This window comes from Nerophis lumbriciformis, linkage group LG02, assembly GCF_033978685.3.
Source record: "Nerophis lumbriciformis linkage group LG02, RoL_Nlum_v2.1, whole genome shotgun sequence".
NCBI classification, from domain to species: domain Eukaryota; kingdom Metazoa; phylum Chordata; class Actinopteri; order Syngnathiformes; family Syngnathidae; genus Nerophis; species Nerophis lumbriciformis.
In genome coordinates, this window is record NC_084549.2 from 35,803,853 (window position 1) to 35,824,816 (window position 20,964).

At 37.4% G+C, this 20,964-nt stretch overlaps 1 protein-coding gene across 4 annotated transcripts in view; it reads right to left on the bottom strand.

The window, feature by feature from the left end:
- Positions 1-332: 332 nt before the first annotated feature.
- The window catches only part of LOC133607230 (poly(rC)-binding protein 3), a 39,887-nt gene continuing 19,255 nt past the window's right edge, over positions 333-20,964 (bottom strand). For 2 of the 4 annotated variants that reach the window (XM_061961718.1, XM_061961711.1), the window contains 6 exons: positions 19,692-19,781; positions 15,976-16,017; positions 15,467-15,542; positions 8,013-8,065; positions 1,774-1,943; positions 333-1,491 (listed from right to left, as the gene is read on the bottom strand). In XM_061961718.1, the coding sequence (XP_061817702.1) occupies positions 1,131-1,491; positions 1,774-1,943; positions 8,013-8,065; positions 15,467-15,542; positions 15,976-16,017; positions 19,692-19,781 (792 nt within the window). In that variant the 3' untranslated portion in view covers positions 333-1,130. Of the gene's footprint in view, positions 1,492-1,773; positions 1,944-8,012; positions 8,066-15,466; positions 15,543-15,975; positions 16,018-19,691; positions 19,782-20,964 lie in introns of those variants that run through there. The other 2 variants (XM_061961726.1, XM_061961732.1) reach the window with 2 other exon arrangements.

A 20,964-nucleotide genomic window follows, 5' to 3' on the forward strand; every position in this document is an offset into this window, starting at 1 on the left:
TTGTTGCTCATCCTCCTTATACTCTGGATCATCATTTGTCCACAAGTAATCATTGTTGGTTCTCATGAAGTCTACCATGATTAGTAATAGCTGTTATTTTGTTGAAGGAAATAGTGAATGTTTTGATGCGTCTGTGAAATGAATATGCCACTGTATGCTTAAACTGCCCAAAATGCGTAAATACTACATGTTATTTTTACTTTGCCTGTTATTACATTGCATATATACATACAGTGTGTATATAAAATGTTGAAGCAGATTATGTGCAGAAGTGTTAGTCCTTCGTATGATTTAAAGCAAAACTATTTTTTATTTCTCTAATAAAACACCCATTTTATTAACAAACAACACATTTATTTGAAAGCCATTGCATAAACATCAAACATTACAAATTTGCAATGTATCAAGGTCGGCGTCGCCAAGTACACACATGTATTACAATGACTGTGCTGCTGTCAGTTTGTGACAGAAATAGTTAATGATTTGTGTGGGAAGTGAACAATAACCAAGCAGAAACAATAAATGAGTTGTTTGGACCAGTCCTGCTCTACAGGATTACTGTGCAGAGTGAATTCCAGTAGAATCCAATGTGGCTTTAGGATAATCCCATCAGAACTCCAACAGCCCAATGCTACTACAGAACACCCAAGCCTGTTAGCCCTGATGAAAGCCTATAGTGGAAGGAAATATGACAGAAAAATGGAGCAAACCTTATTAATTTGACTAAACACGCCCCACTACTTTAAACAAGACAAATCCTTTACCAGCCTGCAGCCTACAAAAATGGAATTCTCTATCAAAAAAGGATCTAGGTACACAGATAGAAAACTATGTAAACATTTGCATATTAAGAAAACAACTCTTCAGATAAAGCTCTTCGACATGAAACCATTAGAAAAGTGTTTTATTTCTAGGGTTCAAATGCAAGCCTGAGTTAACACATTGCATATTATGCAATGAAATACTGAGTTAATACCCACCTCTTTTGCCTACTTCAATAATGATACCTCTACACTCCTGATTTATGGAAACATTGGTACATTGGTAAAGCTTGCGTACATGTGTAAGCAAGGTTTGTTATCCATTACAGATATCAGACAAGTAGACTGACTTGGCCATGAAAGGTGGATTCAATATGGAGCAAACTTCTGCCGCTCAGACTTTTTGACACCTGAGGTGGGTATTTTTGCAGTGTAAGAGGCTAGACCCTGTGTTAGGCTAGTAGCAGCTGCTGGGTGGACAGCCAGTACGGGGAATGTTTTCATGCCAAGCAGACTGGAAACAGGGACAGAGTAGTGTGGGGTTTGAATGGTTGGTAAAGTGGAGGGAGCGTGGACATTAATGCCGGCGGGGGCCTGGGCGGTGGCCGCCAGGACGGCAATAGAGGTAGCAGCGTTGGATGTGGTGGGAGCGGACTGTGAGTAGCTCATGTTGAAGTCAATTGGGGTCCCAGAAGACGCAGCCTGCATGGTGTATTTAGCCATCTCTAAGCTGCACACCAGGACGTGAGGTTAGGGGAAGACGGTGGAACGTGAAGGGAGAGAAAGTGGGTGAGGGAGAGAGAGAGAGAGGAGAAAACATATGTCAGAGTAGGAATGTGTTAAAAAGCAGAGTCAATCAGGATGTTGATGCGGTCAAAAGGCAGGAGCCAGTGAGATGGAACAAATCCAACCTCACCTTGACCACAATTATTCCTGCCTTGCTTGGTTGGCTGTCACATCAGAATGCACTATGCAGGCCTGACGGACATGCTGGCTTTGCATCATGTCTTACCTGGCACTGATGAGGTACTGGGCCACGCTGATGCTTGCCGGTGAGCCTGTGATCGTGACTTGGCGCATGGCTGAGCCATCAGTGGCACTGGCAATTTTGATGTGGGCTCCAGAGACCTGGCGGATTTCATTGATCTTGCTGCCTTGTCTTCCAATTATGCAGCCAATAAACTACAAGAGAGTGGCAGCAGGTAAATGGCAAAACGTCTCTCCTTTTCAGGAAGAACATCACAGGAAAGCAGGTCACAGCAGCAAATTCACACAATACACAGGTTTAAATACAATACAGCTAGATCGTTTTTATGCACTTCAAAAGGATAAACATTTAAGAGATCTTGCAAAATCTCTTGTGAAACCAACATGGTTAATATAACTGTTATTGACACAGCTTTACTGTTGTCGCTGGCATACTCGCCTGAGAACAATGCAGTGTTCTCTGCATTTGTTTTTACTTATTTCTTGTCAGTGACTCATTTTTACTTACCGTATTTTTCGGACTATAAGTCGCAGATTTTGCGACTTATACTCAGGAGCGACTTATGTGTGAAATTATTAACATATTACCGTAAAATATCAAATAATATTATTTAGCTCATTCACGTAAGAGACTAGACGTATAAGATTTCATGGGATTTAGCGATTAGGAGTGACAGATTGTTTGGTAAACGTATAGCATGTTCTATATGTTATAGTTATTTGAATGACTCTTACCTTAATATGTTACGTTAACATACCAGGCACGTTCTCAGTTGGTTATTTATGCGTCATATAACGTACACTTATCAAGCCTGTTGTTCACTATTCTTTATTTATTTAAAATTGCCTTTCAAATGTCTACTCTTGGTGTTGGGTTTTATCAAATAAATTTCCCCCAAAAATGCGACTTATACTCCAGTGCGACTTATATATGTTTTTTTCTTTCTTTATTATGCATTTTCGGCTGGTGCGACTTATACTCCGGAGCGACTTATACTCCGAAAAATACGGTACTTATTTATTGCCAGTAACACATTTTCAGAGAAAAAATTAGCCCTGTTATGCAAAACACAAATGTCCCCTGCAGAGGACACTGGTTTTCAGGGGGTTACAAGGCATAAAACAATCCGGGACTGGTCTACAAAGATCCCAAATAACATGCGCTAAAAAGTGTAAGCAAACTATCACATTCTGTGTACTATTAGGCATGTTTCAGCTGGTGTACTGAAACTGCAGGCGTAGTTAATGATAAATAGTTTAAAAGTGGTGCAGATCACCCTATGATCTGCACCAGATCATAGGGTGATTTGGTGCATGTTCCAACCTGTGGTATTTTATTATGTTGTGGAACATGCAGCACACAACTGTAATCTGTTCCTCCTTTTCGGGGCTACATACCTCGCCAAATTGCGCTTCGAAGTTTGCAGCTTCTCTCCATCTCCATTTTTTAAAGCATAATCACGTATGTTTGGCCTAAATTAAGCATTGTTTAGGCATTAAAATGGCTAAATTAACTTAAAATCGGAGCGCACTATTCAGTATTGTGGTCAATAATATGCTCAGATTTAGGCAGCATTAGCATATTGGATTAAACGAGTGTCGTAAAGGTCATAAAAAAGGTTTTTGGGGTCTAGCTATGAAAATATTTATAATTAATTCCTACATTGTGTAAATTCCTTTGCTACTGTCAGATATGGAACCAATTAACAGTGGTAAACCAGGGTTTACTGTGTATAGTAGGGTTGTCCCAATACCAATATGTTGGTACTGGTACCAAAATGTATTTCCATACTTTTCGATATTTTTCGATATTTTTCTAAATAAAGGGCACCACAAAAAAATGGCATCATTGGCTTTTTTTTTTACAAAAAATCTTACGGTACATTAAACATATGTTACTTTTTGCAATCAAAAAACTATTTTGGTAAAGTAGTAAGTAAAATAGTGAACACACTACACAACTTGTCCTTTAGTATTAAGTAAGCAAACAAAGGCTCCTAATGTGGCTGCTGATGTATGCAGTAACATATTGTGTCATTTCCAATGCTATTATTTGTCAAAATTATGAGGGACAAGCAATAGAAAATTGATTATTAATTCACTTGTTCATCTATTGTTAATATCTGCTTACTTTCTGTTTTAACATGTTCTATCTACACTTCTGTTAAAATGTAATAATCACTTATTCTTCTGTTGTTTGATACTTCACATTAGTTTTGGATGATACCACAAATTTAGGTATCGATCTGATACCAAGTAGTTACTGGGTCATACGTTGGTCATATTCAAAGTCCTCATGTGTCCAGGGACGTATTTCATGAGTTTATAAACATAATATAAATATAGATTTTGTAACGATAAAAAATATCGATATAATCATGTAGTATCAAGTAGATACGCTCTTGTACTTGGTATCGGTACAGTGGATGTCAGGTGTAGATCCAACCATGGCATTTGTTTACATTGAAGAGTGCTAGCTTTTATTATCGGTGACGCCGGTGTGTAGTGAAGCATGTTTAGCTATTCCTCGTCCTGCAGGGATGATACTTGCAAGAAACGTAGTGTATTTGTTGCCATGGAGGTGAGGATTAGTGATTTAGAAGAAGCTAAAACTCTGCCAACTGCGAATGGAAGTTGCCGCTCGCTAGCTAGCCATGTTTTAAAGCACCTCTTTATCGTTCGTTTTTAAGCCAAAATGCGTTCATTCTCCTTTTTCTGTCGGTACACCGTGTCTGCTTGTAAGTACTCCGTGATTGTGCACTACCGAACATGCTCTTCTGCTTGTAAAACCAGCAATGTCAAAACGTGACAATGGCGCCGTCATGCCCATTAAAAAAACTAAACAAAGTGTTCCGGTATTTTTTAATGAGAGTATAGTACAGTTTTTGATTCATTAGTACAGTGGTACTTACCGTACAACCCTAGTATATAGATACGCGATCTAGACAAAAGGACCTATTTTCCAAGAAAATGCATGTTGCAAGAAGTTCTTTCACAGAAAAAACTAACACCACTATAAAAAATATGAGCAGTCTGCTGGCTGTAATCAGTCCCTTGAGTCATTCAGCAGCTATAAAATTATAAAATGATATTGCTGAATAGACAATATGTCTAATATTCTTATTTCTGACAGTCTATATATGTTGAGACACACAGGATAGGCGTATATTCTCTCTCCATGTCTGTGCAGCATAATCGTCTCCTTCTTACAGCCATTTTTGCCTAACTGTGCCAATTTGCATGTACTTTCCAAAAGTGCTAAATAAAGATGCAAAAAAGTGGTCGCATGACCGTGTCAGGCTTGATAAATCACTCGGTGAGTACTAAATGATTAAACTTGCATCACCTTGTCCTACTGTTGCCATCAGTGTGTGAATGTGTGTGTGAATGGGTGAATGTGGTAATACTGTCAAAGCGCTTTGAGTACCTTGAAGGTAGAAAAGCGCTATACAAGTATAACCCATTTGTGGGCGTTCTAATAATCAGCATATATTTTGCATATACATGAAGACAGACAGGCTAAATGGATTGTGCTCGCGAGTTTGCCCATTTAGGAGACGCAATCCTCTGTGCACAAGCTTAATAGATCAGTATTTATGGATGTTCTCATTCATACAGGTCATTGAATTCTCAGGGCATTCAATTGATCGCAAATGGACTGCTATGTTTGATTTAGAAAACGTTTCACCTCTCATCCGAGCAAGCTTCAACAGACCTAGTCTTAGTAGTAGATCTTCGTAGATCAGATTTGCGTGTGCTATCAAGTTTGAACATGTTTTAGTATATGCTAACCTTTAATGGATCGGACCTTATGTATTTATTGTTAACATATAAAATCCACTGCTATGATGATGGCAGCTGAAAACCCATCCTGTTGGTTTATACTGCCACTGAGTACACTAAATGAAATGCACAGGCACCCAGCTGGGCTGATTGGAACATGCAGCGTCACCTTTCTGGCAGGAAACGAGCCTGAACTTGTGCAGGAAGCCCAAAGACTCTGATAAGATAAATTCTCACTCTCCCCTCAATTAGTTTGGGGCTCAAAACCAAACAACTAATGCTCTACACTAGAAAGGTGGCTCTACACTAGAAAGGTGGCAAGCAAGTTTGAGGGTACTAACAGTTCCCTAGGGCTTTGGTTTTTGGTTCGGGGAACAGGTTTTGACTTTGAGTGATTCTTATACAGCAAATAGCAGTTCATGGTACACAGGCTTCTTGGAGTGCCTCAGGCTTGGGCTACTCAAAAACTGCGTTTACTTTCACAGTGCTGTGCAAAACTTTATGGCCGCCACTGGATTGGTCATTTTAGTCATGCTGCAGCGATCAAAGACTATGAGTCAAATCACAGACCCTTTAACAAAAGTGGGGAATGGTGGATTCTACGGATTCTCACCAAAATACGAGTAGGCTTCATCAGTTCGTGCTCATAGGACTAAGATTGGTTAAATCGAGTCTAGTCCAACCTGACCAATCTAAGTCTATGAGCACGAACTGATGAAGCCCACTCGGATGAGCGGCGGAACGTCTTCTAAGACAAACCAAACAGTCCAATTGCGATCGATTGCCCTGAGATGACAACGACCTAGATGAATGAGAACATCCATAGACATCTCACCAAAATAGAATTCGTTCTTCCTTCAAATGTAGCACCCGTTTATAAAGTTTTGTGAAACATTCCTTTTTTTGGGGGGGGTATTTTCAGAATAATACTGCTAACTGTATCTGTAATACTACTTGCTTTTTTACTGCTGTATTGCTTGTATTCCGAAACGTGACTTCGTCCCCAAAGTGAAAACCAGTTGGGGTCAACCAAGCTAAGATGACTGTTGTCCAGCAAGCAGCGCGCTAACTACCTCAGTACAAAATAAGTTGAAATCTTCTTGCAAGAAGCAGATAAGAGCAACAAATCTAACTATGCAGTGGAATAGACGAATATCAAAAAAAGATTTGTCGAGTCATATCAAGGATTATACGTTGGTCGCGTTCTCAAACATTTCGAACTATTATTCTCCAGACGCCATTCTACACGACAAAACAGATGAAAACCTAGAAAAGCATGGAGGTCTACAACTTTTTTGTGTGTGACTAAGTCAATGACATTGGTATCAAGACTCTCCTGGATGAATATGCATCGTTTTTGCTCGGGTAAGGTTGCATTTCATGACTTAACTTCGCGTCTATCGCCATGTTTGTTGTTGCTGCCTTTGACAAAAGCGTAACTCTTTTAGGTCTTGCTAACATCTACTTTCTCTTATTTAGACTCGCTGAGTTGGTGCTTTTCCAAACAATCGCAGCAAACGCGTTTAAGAAATACAAATAATATGAAGATAAGACTTAAATGGGAAATAATAAACATGAAAAGTCTATCAAACGAACCTTTAATGAAGTGATCACTGCAAACTCATGTATTCTTCGACTCCCTTGGACTGGAGTGTGAGCTGCATGCTTTTCTCGTCGCTTCATAAAATTTTGCACTCTTCCGCCCTTTTTAATTACCTCTCGAGGAACTCTGAAGGAACGTTTATCCTTTTTGCGATTTGAACGACTCATACAGATGAAAACGACACAAGTATAGGGCATTTTTTCTTCAAGAAATGCTAAATGGCACCTAGTACCCATTAAGAACAGAGATAGCTTGACCACCACGCATATTAATGGGCGGGACATGAGTCGCACCTGACGTCAGTAACATTTACTTACCATTTAAAAGGACCACAACATTCATACTGCAGTAATATTGTGTAACGAGCTATAAAAACATTAATTAAAGAGACAGATGATACATTTCTTGCAGCAAATTACTAGTGTCTAAACGCTGCCTATCAAAGCTGAACTCGTAGACCAGTGATTCCCAAATTGTAGTACATTTGAGAATCATGCGGTACACGGGCTCCGTCTAGTGGTGCGCCAAAGAATCACTTTATTAAAGTACAGTGTTTTATTTTTCTATATTCAAACACATTGTTATACTGTTCAAACTGTGTGTAATGTTACAATGGCCAAACATTTTTAAATATGCTTAATAAATAAAACCTCTGCCTTGTTTTTAGTGAATACTTCTGCCTACTATGATACTGTATTTTAATGTTGGTCATTATGGTGGTTTTTGGTAAGCCACGTGTTTTCTGAGGTGGTACTTGAAGAAAAGAGTTTGAGAACCACTCTCCTTGACAGTGTTAATGAAGTACGCGGCATCCAGATTATGAGTTTTTTTGGGGGGTGGGGTTACTACTGCCACAACACAAACAATGAGACACTTACATCATTAGGTATTGCCAGCTCCTGTGAACTTGTCGGGACAGAAGCTTCCAATCCTGTAAAGTAGAACACAGAACGCTAACAACCACATGGCACTAATGGCTTCCACTTTTATGATATAACAAGTTGACCTACTTTTACTAGTTTATCACTCTTGGTAACTTGAAAATGGCAATCGTTCTAAGTCCACACATGTACTATCTATACAATACATATTTCATACACATTCTAGGAACACACTGTATCTGACACGGCTATAGTTCTAAGGCTCTAATTATGACTTCTTTCACATCAGTCCTCTATATGTGGTGTTGAGCTCTTGGGTTAGTGTGACAGTGTGGTTTGATGATGTCATGGATGCTGTGGGCCCAGATAGTATTAGAATTTGTGGGGGGATGTCACGGAATGGGAGGAGTGGGGATGAAGAGATTGGGATTTATTTTTCCTGAGCAAAATTAGGCGAATGGATTTGAGATATAGCAAAATTGAAAAAATATCTACAAAATTGTAAATATTACTGTGTGTTCCACATTTCCCTCTCAGAGGACTTGTTTACACTACATGAACAAATGTATTAAGATATGTTTCGTTCAGTTTACTCATTTACTTATCTATATTTGTACTGTTAGACATCACAGTTTGCCTTGGAGCAGGGGTGTTAAACTTTTTCCACCTAGGGTTTGCATGCCAAGACATTTTGTGTCTGTTTATTAAACAAGTCAATCCAATGTAGTTCAGCATAGTGTATGTAAGCAATTAAATAACATTTTTGGAAAGCAAAAATACTACTTGTACTGTCTTATTACATTTTTCTTCTAACTTTTTTCTTTATTTGAATATAGCTGGTTGTGTTTAATTTTAAATATGGAATATTACACAGGCCATATGCAAGGTTTTGGATACCCTCCGTGTTTTACTGCTTATTCTTGATCCAAGACATTTTGGACAATGCTTCGCCTCAAACTTGGTGAGAAAAGTTTGAGGACTGTTCCAGCATGACTGTGCCTTAGTGCAGGGGTCCTCTAACTATTTGGGACCTTGACCGCTTATAGGAATATTTCCGACCCTCTTTATCAAACCCTAATGAGGATTAAAAATGCATCCATTTTTACCAGATGCCACAGGGAATACTTCAAACATATTCTATAGAAATGAATTTAGGTATATACTTGGAAGAATTTTATGTCGCAATGTGTGTGGCTGTTCACAGTTCCTCTTTTTTGGATTAGTGACCTCTGACCTCACAAATCTGAATTTGAACAAATTCCCACTGACAGAAGTCTTTACGCAACAGAGGCAGGGCCGACTTATCCTAAGGCGTAGCCCTGGGGCTGAGAAGGTCTTGCCCCCCTCCCCACCTTAATGTGCCATGTATGCTTTAAATGATCAAAATACGTAAATATTAAATGTTATTATAAATGTGCTTGCTACAACATTACATATATACTTACATCATGCATATAAAACCTCAATGGAGGTGTTTGGATATTGGTGGAATTGCACGGCTCCCATTGGCTCCATTGTAAGCAAACATTTGATCGCATTTATTTAATATTTAGAATGCAAAAATAAAACTTCTACCATCAAGTCTTTCATAATGATTGTGAAAAAAAACGCAGTTCCCTATTAAGCGGTAGTAACCACACCAAAAAAAGAAGAAGCTATCGATGCTTTAATTCAGTGCTAAATAAATGCAAACTCAGCCACCTGCTCCAAGTGCAAAGCAGTGATCTTGTACAAGTAATGTATTTTAATAATAGAAAAAGAGAAAAATAACATGAAGATGAACAAAGTTGTAAATAACAAAAAAATCCCAACGGAAATTCAACGAGTAGATTTTTATTAAACGTTCATTTTTCAACCGAGGCACTTCACTTAAATCTATATCGGCAGCCTAACACAAAACATTGACTTTGCAGTTGGCAGTATTGTGATTGATGGATTTGATGTAAACAAAGTAGTAAAGTAGTGAAAATATCGATCACTTTGTCAATTGTTGAATTAAAGGCTGCCGAGCGGACGTAGAGACGGATCAGGTCGATGGTCACCATAGTGACTGTGACCGTTTTCAAAAACTGTATTCTTGATATGTAATGTTAGTTTTGTATGTAAATCTTAACATTACATTGTTTTAATATAAACAGCAGGAAAAAATAAAACCATGGTAACAGTGAAAGCATGCACGAAGGTAACTGCCGTATACGGTAATTGCCACAAAATAAGTCCACAGTGAATGAGGCAATGTCTTCCGGTAATGGTCAAGAAGTGATTGCAGGCTGCAGCAGCAACAACAACACAGCACTTCTTCATTATTGACCAGCGAGGTTGTATTCAGGAATAGCAGTAATTATGAGCATCAAACATTTTAACTCTTGCGGGTTCTCTATGATCTGTATTGCTACAATAATTATGGCAATCTGTTGTAAATTGTATTTTTTATTTTTGAAGTTATCAGTAATGGGGCGTTCACACATCTCACAGTTCAGATGGCGGTTCAAGTCAGTTCTCAAACCAATGTGAAATGTGTGCCAACGATAGCGGAAAGCCTTTCTCAACACGTTTTGAACTCGGCGCCAACACAGATTGGCGCGGTATTACCGCGGATCTCCTTTAAAAGCGACGGAGTCCTCCGTCTTTTCCTCCACATCAACTGCATTGCCACCATGTCAAACAGTGATACCATCATCTGTGATAACACGGTATTATTACAGGTGTTGGGGTGCAAACAAAGAGCCTGCCATTCATTAGACTGTGAAAGGTGTTTTGAACACATCCCATCCATCCATCCATTTCTACCGCTTATTCCCTTTGGGGTCGCGGGGGGCGCTGGAGCCTATCTCAGCTACAAGCGGGCGGAAGGCGGGGTACACCCTGGACAAGTCGCCACCTCATCGCAGGGCCAACACAGATAGACAGACAACACACACAGTCCATTTCAAACCGCCAAGACTGCCACAAAAAAATTAACATGTTTAATTATTTTGGCGGCTCCCCATGGTTCTCAGGATTCATGGCAGATGAGTGACGGATGACCAGGGTTTGTGCACGGCTTTAAAAGGAAACTGCATTTAGTTTTTATTTTGCCTGTCCTTCACAATTCTTATGCAGTCAAAGTAGTAAATAGGTGGTAAATAGGAGGTGTTGGATGTTTTTTAAAAGTCTTAAAAACATCCAAACACCTCCATCAAGATTTGATATACACGCTGTAAGTTTACAGTCCATGTAGTGTAGTTACAGGCACATTCAAAATAACATGTAATATTTATGTATATTGCTCAATTTAGGCATATGGTGGCGCATTAGATTCACAAACGCATCGCAACGTTTTCTTTTTCCTACAACAACATCACTGATTGATTACTACTCACTGCAGACTTCATAAGAGTCGACGAACATAAACATCACTTACTAAACAATGTCTGCTCTCACTGGGATGCCGACTGATGGGATGTTCATATATTCCTCTTTAGATGAAAAATGACTCATAATTCTCGCAAAGAAAAAAGGGGGGGTGGATCAAAGCGTGGTGTGGGGTCTTTTTCGCCATTTCCGGGTTTAAGTTGGCTGTCAGAGTGTATTAACTTCTCAGTTTATGACCACATCATTTTACTATCAAGATGAGAAGTATGATTTATAATCTAGAATAAACGTTCATGAGCTCTGAGGTGAGAAAGCAGCTCACCTGTTGATTATGTCAATACAGCAGCATAAAGAAATTGCCTCTTTCTGATCAATGTGCCGCTAAATGTAGGTCCTTAACGTTAGCGCTTATAATAACAATATTGCTGATACTAGGTTAATATTCAGGTCACAAAATGTAAATAGAGTACTGTTGGTGCTTTTTGGATGGTTGTTTATTGGGTTTTATGGTCGAGTTAGACAAAATAACGTCATGACTCCCACTAGCTCCATTGTCAGCAGACTTTAGTAAAAAAAAAAATTTAAGAGTTACAATGCTTGAAAAAAACACGTCTATTTTTGTTTCTCTTACGGATTGTGAAATATAGGCAAAATTCCCAAAAAAGTGCAGTTCCACTTGCACATGGTCTTTGGCGGAGCAATACGAATTGCCGAACAGCAATCTAAACCGCCAATGTTTGAACGCCCCTTTAGTTGGGCACCGTTTTTTTAAAGTACCAATTTAGTACTAGCATTGGTTAAAATGTAAACGATACCCATTTCTATTCATCCTATTGCTGGGTTACAATCACGTGACCGAGAAGCACTTTCGGGTTTCAGGTGATGGTCTAGAGCAGTGGTTCTCAAATGGGGGTACACGTACCCCTGGGGGTACTTGAAGGTATGCCAAGGGGTACGTGAGATTTTTTTTAAATATTCTAAAAATAGCAAAAATTCAAAAATCCTTTATAAATATAAATAAAAAACTATCTTTTTTTCCAAATAGTTCAAAAAAGACCACTACAAATGAGCAATATTTTGCACTGTTATACAATTTAATAAATCAGAAACTGATGATATAGTGTTGTATTTTACTTCTTTATCTCTTTTTTTCAACCAAAAATGCTTTGCTCTGATTAGGGGGTACATGAATTAAAAACATTTTCACAGGGGGTACATCACTGAAAAAAGGTTGAGAACCACTGGTCTAGAGTCCTACTGAGATACTGTTTAGTTACCTGAATTAGTGCAGATTTGGGCATATTTTGAAAGGTTTAGTGGCAAATATATAAGCGATCATCAAAACATAATTGAAATGGGATGGAGTGGATTTATACACTCCAAAGAAAAATTACAAGACGTTAATGCTCACCTAGACCTCACTTCATACTTACAAGGAAAAGATTGGAGGCACATCATGTATTTACTCCTGAGGAGTCCACATATTAAGCATTAATCCGCGGAAGACGGTGTTGGATTTATTCGTGCATCGCTAAGTACCGTATTTGATTGATATTAACGAGTGCCGTGCTGCTGTGATCGTGACGCTAATGAGAAAAAGGATACGTTTGTTTGCAGTTGATTTCCTGCTACACATATTAGTCTCATCTACAATTCATGTCTGCAGTTGTTTTTTATGGTGTGAAGTTCCTATTTTGTCTCATTATTTAATTATAGAGGCCCCTTTTGTTCAGCAATGTTTGCTAGCAATATCAAGATTCAGTATATGCTGTTGAGCCTACAAGAGATGTATGTATCTAGTTTACTAATACTATTAATACAATGTTATTAATACTATTTATTTTTTTGAGGCTAACGAATCGCACCAGATATGCTGAAATGTGGTCAGTACTTTGCTTTCCTGCACAACAACCACTAAGTGTTTAGTTTCTGTTATGACAATGGTTGAATTGGACCAACAATTACAATATTTATTACTAGGACTTAACATGACGTGAGTTTATTTACACAACCAGGTGGTTATATTTAGGCTTAGCAACCACAAAAGAACACAAACAAACTAATGTGATCTCTTTCCCTTACTTTACGTTTAATTCTGCTATCAAACACTACAAATATAGTAGAGAATAAACTTGATTCCATCACAGAAAGTTTCTTAAACAAATCAAATGTTCAAACAAACATTTTACAAAGTGATCGCTTGTCTGTTTGTATTCCACAAGATGATGAAAGTGATATTTTTAAGAGCCATTTCTTCGACGCACTTTTTGTTTTTCTCCTGACTTTATTACCTTTGCGAACCACTTCTTTCGGGACTTAATGAAAGCTCTTTCCTATCCCTCTATTTGAACGAATGGAACACCCAATACGTAATTTTCTGCTCAAACTCTACACTCACTCTCACTTGTAGTAAGAAACGCGTCAATAATGAATAAAGTAAAACATGTTCTAGACCAAAAATCACTTCATATTCTTTACTGCTCGCTAGTGTCACCATATCTGAGTTATTGTGTATAAATAGGGGGAAACAACTACAAATGTGCGCTTCATTCACTAACTGTTACAAAAAAGATCAATTAGAATAATACATAATGTTGGATATAGAGAACATATAAACCCTTTATTTATTAAATCACAATTATTGAAATTCAACGATTTGGTGCATTTGCAAACAGCTAAAAGTATGTATAAAGCAAACTATAACCTGCTACCCAAGAATGTACAACAATTCTTCTCAACAAAGGAGGAGAAATATAACCTTAGAGGAAAATCTAATTTAAAACATTTGTATACCCGTACAACACTTAAAACCTTTAGCATATCTGTATGTGGAATTAAATTATGGAATGGATTAACCAAAGAAATCAAACAAAGCACCAATATGATTCACTTTAAGAGACTCTTCAAACTACAAATGTTCACAAAGTACACAGAACAAGAACTATGATCAACATCTTGAACCCTTTTTTTTAATTGAGACAAAGATTATTTATGTATTTAATATTTGTTTGCTTACTATGGTATATTATTTATTCATAATTTATTTGTTCACTGTTCTGTTACAGAGAACAAGGAAATTGGATAAAATTGCTATGGTATGAAAAGGGGTAGGATTAAATAAGCTCAGCTTCTTCCTACTCCTTTTCGGACGTGCTGTAATGAAACAACTGGAAATGTGTGATGCATTACATTGTATTGTATGCATGTTCGAAATAAACTGAAACTGAACTGAACTGAACAAATCCTCAAAAGTTATTATCAGCGTTCCTCACTAGTTTTATTGTACACACACCTTTTCATAGTATTTAGTTTTGGATGAAAATTTTTGCCTAAAGAATCCCTTGGTTTTCGTATACCGTCTCGGTTATCGTACGGCCAAACATTGTCAGTTTGCTCGCATATCATTCCGTAGAATCAAGTGAAGTGAATTATATCTATATAGCGCTTTTCTCTAGTGACTCAAAGTGCTTTACATAATGAAACCCAATATCTAAGTTACATTTAAACCAGTGTGGGTGGCACTGGGAGCAGGTGGGTAAAGTGTCCTTACCCAAGGACACAACGGCAGTGACTAGGATGGCGGAAGCGGGGATCGAACCTGGAACCCTCAAGTTGCTGGCACGGCCACTCTACCAACCGAGCTCTGCTGCCCCAAGTGCCCAGACAAAGAATCCCACACGTTGATTATTATTGTATCGTATGCATGCTCGAAATAAACTGAAACTAAACTGAACTTGTGTTAATGCTACGCTCAAGCTGCTTGACCATCGTGTGAATTAAGCCGCGAAGAAGAAAAAAGGACATGACGTCATATGCAACCCAGCAATTGATGGGATGAACATACTCTATATCCCACTTTTGTCAATAAAGTGTACATGCAATTCACCCATTATTGTTGTTCCAAAGTTTTAAGATTGGAAAATGTGTTTGGAGCTTCCACATTTTGTTTTGCAAGTGATAAGATGTGATTACTTATGGTTGACCAGAGAGTGTGGATGGTCCTCTCTTAAGTAAGAGGGGCTGTTTGATGTTGTGATTAGAAGAGGAGTGATGACAGAGGGATTGATGGTCTTCCCCTGGGAGCCGTGGGTACGTACCAGGGAAGGTAGGGTTGCTCTGCCCAAGGGAAGGGAGGGGGATATGCTGCATAGCCAACTGGTGAAGCTTGGTCAACTGCAGGGTAGGAAGGAAGTTAGAGCTAACCAATCAAACTGGATTATTTCAGAGGAGTTGTTGACAGCTACAATACAGAGACAATCTGAAGTTCACAAACATCACAGATGGTGTCAGTGTGAAGAGATTCATTTCCTTCAGAAAGCATGCTGGATTCTCATGGAAGTCATCTGCAAATACAGTCACATCTCTGCTACAAAACTACAACTTGGTCATGAAGGGACTACTCTTAAACTTTGATTGCAATCAGAGCATGCTGCTACTTGGTGTTAGTGTTAGTGACGTCCACAGATCAGGGTTGTTCAAGTTTCATTGTTGCTGAGAGGGGTGGAGAAAAGTGTAAAGTTGGGACTTGGTTGGGAGTGGGCAGAGTTGGTGGAAAAGGAAGGGGCTGGGGGGGCGGGGGGAATCTCTCATTCAAATTAACACTTACATCTTGATGCGCAAAAGCATACGGCCCAGGAAGTGCAAAAGCCTGGATGGAATAAGGGAAAAGATGTGAATATGTGTCACTTAACATGTAAATTAATCTCTTTGCAAAGAGAGTAAACAGCATTGAGTGCTTTATTGAAAATCCATTCCCTCGCTTTTTTTTCAATAGCTCAATAGCTCTAATGGGCGCTAAATGTCATCTCTTTTTTTTTTCTTTTTTTTTTGACCATGCCATGAATTCAATAACAGATGTCTGATAAATTTAGAGCTTTATATGCAAGCTCATGAAAAACATCAGCTTTAGTCACCATGTATATATAATATGTAAATATTACATATATGTTATATTTTATATTGCTACTACGGTACATTTTTAGTTTACTTTATACCTGCATTATCCTTTCCATCCTTACACTTTCCATCCTTTGTAACTGAGCTACTGTGTGGAACAATTTCCCTTGTGAATCATTAAAGTTTGTCTCAGTCTAAGTCTAATCTTGTTCATGTTTCACACTGCAAATAATTTGTCGTGAAGGTGGATGTCCTTCATCGCTCTCATACTGGATATGTGTGTTTTAATCACAACATTTCCTCACTTTGTCCCTCCAGGATTTTGCAGGCTTTTTTTGTGATTGTCGTGGCCTAAAATGCCCAAATTTGTGGCAGCATTTCCAGTAATTTGCAGAAAAGGTTACAATGTTTTGAGGCCTATTTATTTTCAATAAAATGTAATCAATTTGTGATTTTATGAATTTGTTATCAATGTAAAAAAAGCAAATGGTTGCAACAAAAATTGGAAAACAAATAGTGGGTTGATGTTTTACTCGCTTTATACCACAAAGACATAAGAGTTTCCACTCGATTGCAAAGGCACATTGACAAATTACTGTACAGTTTTGATTAAATATAACTAATAACACTAATAATTATTCATAATTGCAAAAGAAATACACCAACAAAGACTTACTTACAGTACTGTCTGCTGTCTAATCTGCCATCCGCAAGTTGCAGACATTCTCCGTGGATTTTTGTATGCTTGAAAAGTGTTATTCCATTTTCAATCCATCCATCCATTTTCTATCGCTTGTCCCTTATGAGGTTACGGGGGGTGCTGGAGCCTATCCCAGCCCATTTTAAACATTCAATTATCTACCAACACATTTACACCCCTATTTTGAAAGTAATTTTGTGAACTGTTGAGAGAAATCTGTAGCTCTATTTTTTTGTTGGTAAATGAGATAATATCATCACATTCACATTCTGAGATGTTAACACTAATGAAAATCTGTTCTAAATTGTTTTACCCTAGATAAAATAAAAGCTAAATACATATATAAATACATGTAAACTAGGAAGTGAGCACTTCATGTTGCTGAATGTTTATACAGTACATTACCCAGCAGGTTTAGCTCTGTAGACAGGAACAGGAAGTAGGTCTGAGCTATGCTGTTTGAGCAATAAAGAGTTAATACATTGTTCATTGTTGTTGTTCCTGTTCTGTCTACACAAGAAAAAAACACACTGTAAGTTTTGATCAGACAGTTGACGTGCTTTTTATGAGTGCTGCTCAGAAACAAATTTGATTGCGGGAAAGTTGCAGGCATTGGACAAAGTTGCGTGGCCTTGCATAATTTGCGCGGATTGGCTGTATTTGAGTAAACTAGCGCAATTGCGACATTGCAAATTCTTGGAAGGACTTCTAAATGCTTAGATTATGACACAAGTCTATGTATTGATGCAGCTTAAGCACAGGCTAATAGTTAAACTACTCATAATACAATAAGTTTGATAAATTATAATACTGTACACATAGAAACAACTAGCTCCATGCACAGGGAATGATTTATAGGCGGAGTGACACTGTCGCGTCTATCCGTGCTTTGTAATGATGATGAGGATGTGGTCAATTTAACAATCTTTTGTTGAAACATAACATGTTATTATCAGCCGCAACTGGAGTAGTCTCGATACAACTTGTTCACTATAAATATCAATACTAATATTGGAGCCCTGAGAATAGACATTTATTATTTTGTAGTGAGGAATGTTAAAAAAAGCTTGATCAAGTGAAATTACTCAACCAGAAAACAATGGTAGGTATGATAAATACTGATTTATGTATTATGAACCACCTGCAATGGACTTATGCTGTCTTGAAATTGAAGTGGAGTTGTAATTGCTTTTTGGCGACACCTGGTTTACAATAATTCATTAAATTAAGCTCATGACACCGTAAATTAAATAATGTGTACACCTTTGTTACTTGATCATTGCTTGGAGACTTTGTATCTGTAAGTATTATATAACAATAATTGGTTGATACGTGCTTATATTGACAAAAGTTGTGTTTTAGACTGCAATACTGTTCAATGAAGGAAACTTATGTCTAGCGTGTGTGCTATTGTGTGCTTAGCTGTTGTATAGCTGCTAGCTCCTAGTAGCCTACAGTATAGCCTACCAACTTATGTGCTTACTGGATAACAAAAAATATATATATATATATATATATATATATATATATATATATATATATATATATATATATATATATATATATATATATATATATATATATATATATTGAGGTAAAGTTCCAATGTTTGTCACACACACACTAGGTGTGGTGAAATTTGACCCATCCCCTTGTTCACCCCCTGGGAGGTGAACGGAGCAGTGAGCAGCAGTGTGGGCCGCGTTCGGGAATCATTTGGTGATTTAACCCCCCAATTCGAACCCTTGATGCTGAGTGCCTAGCAGGGATATATATATATATATATATATATATATATATATGTATATATATATATATATATATATATATATATATATATATATATATATATATATATATATATATATATATATATATATTTATTTATTTTTTATTATTTTTTTTATTTTTTTTCAGCACGATGATGTCTCATTAGCGATGGGAAAATGCATTTTTAGACAATATGATTTGCCTGAGCGGCTAGGAGACACCGAGAATAACAAGCGGTAGACAATGGATTAGAAAGGACAGATTTAAAAAATAATTATAATTTAAAAAAAATAAATAATACAAAATGTTTTTATTTTTTTTAAACTTGGGACTACCGGCGGGCCAGATTTTGGACGCTGGTGGGCCGGATCCGGCCGGCGGGTCGTAGTTTTGGGACCTCTTTCATAGTACATTGCAACACTGAAGAAGAACAACAATCTCTTTTGTTCTTTTCAAATAACTTTTTGACTTTAAACATCATTATGTCTTTTAAGCAAAAGATAGACTTCTCTAGCGGCAGTGTGAAAATTACAAAGAAAGCGAAAAGTGCAGTGAAATTAAACATTGTAAAAGGCTCAGTGGAGAAAGTGCACATTGGCCGCATAACTGGTCCACACTGCTCAAGCGCCGTGACCATAATCAAGGATAAAGTTATATTTTGGAACTACTATGAAATGCCAAGTGATGTCATTAATGAGACTTTCTCCTCTCTCCATTTATATTTAGTGTTTGTATATTATTGTATTGTATGTCCTTCATATGTTCTGTGTACAGTATTACCGGTAGTGATTCAGGAGTTCAAGTTCCTACACAAAAACTCGACTTACATCACAGCCAAGGAACAAATCTCGTTCGCAACACAAGGACCACCTGTGACCAAGGTGCCCTTGAAAGAAATGTATCCTTGCCTTCTATTTTGGCAATGAAGCTGAAATGACATAAAAATGTCTACTTACTTGTGCAGAGTGCTGCTGTGCTAATACTGCATGGGCTCCAGCAGGTATGGCCTTGGGACGGTAGGGAATAGTTGCTCCTTTTGGAGGAGACTAGAGATAAAGTCATAAAAACCAGAAACAATGACACGTATATTCACAGAATTCTTACTCAGGCTCATACATTTTACATCATTCGGATCCTTCGCTGAATCTTTTAATAGGAGTAATCGGTTGAGAAGGTTACATAGACCCGGCCTGTCAAAGATTAAATCAACTGTTAATATACACGCCTTTTCATTTTTCCTGCATGAGGGCATCACTACCTTTGCCGCTGGGTATGGAAGAGAGACATATTAGTTTTCCCCAAATTGCTCACTCAGAATAAAGAAATTATTGTGTGCCATACAATGAAACGGTTATTAGGATAATGTATGGCACCTTCATTCAGTTAGCAAACAGGACTATCAAACCTCAGAAAAGCAATACATCAGCAGAAAGTTTAAATAATCGAGCTAAGGTTTTAGTAATTACAGTTGTGAATTTAGAGGTAAAATATTAAAAATTTAAATTTGTTCTACTGATCATTTAAAATATTTCTAGGTTCCTAATTTTTTTTGTTATTTTCAATTTTATTTATTGCGATTATTACTATTATTTTCATTCTTATTTTATGTTTTTATTAATTTATCATTTATATTGCATTTTTACATAAATTTTAAACTATGTTTTATATCACTTTTTAAAAGGCATTAATTTTAGTTAATCTCCAGAGTGGATGCCTCAAAGTTGGAGTTTTTCTTCAACCCTCAGTGCCATGCCATGTATCGTTGTTGTCAATAGTGCTGTGTGTGCGTGCATGTGTGTGTATATGTTTTAATCTTTTTTTTATTTATTGGTGTAAAATGCTTTGTGTTGCAACTTGCCTGAGCATTAAGAGTGCCATAGAAAAAATAGTTTGATTGAAGTAGTGAATTAGCAGCTGGATACTGTGTACAACAGGGACCAACGCAGAGTAATGTCCAAAACACCCTCAAACCGCCAAGACACATGCAACTTCACAAAACACAACACACAAGTGCAGAGCAAACACATTTAATTGGCCTGTTTGTCGTAACTGAACTCCTAAAATCAAATAGATTTAAAAAAATGAAATTTACGTTAGTACTGTGAATTTGAAGGCTAATATTAGCTCATTAAATCGGTAGCTCAAGAGTCTTTATTGTCATAATCCAAACATAACCAATTTGTCTTTGAGGCTTTGAATAAAAACAAACATTGAATATTATAAAAATAT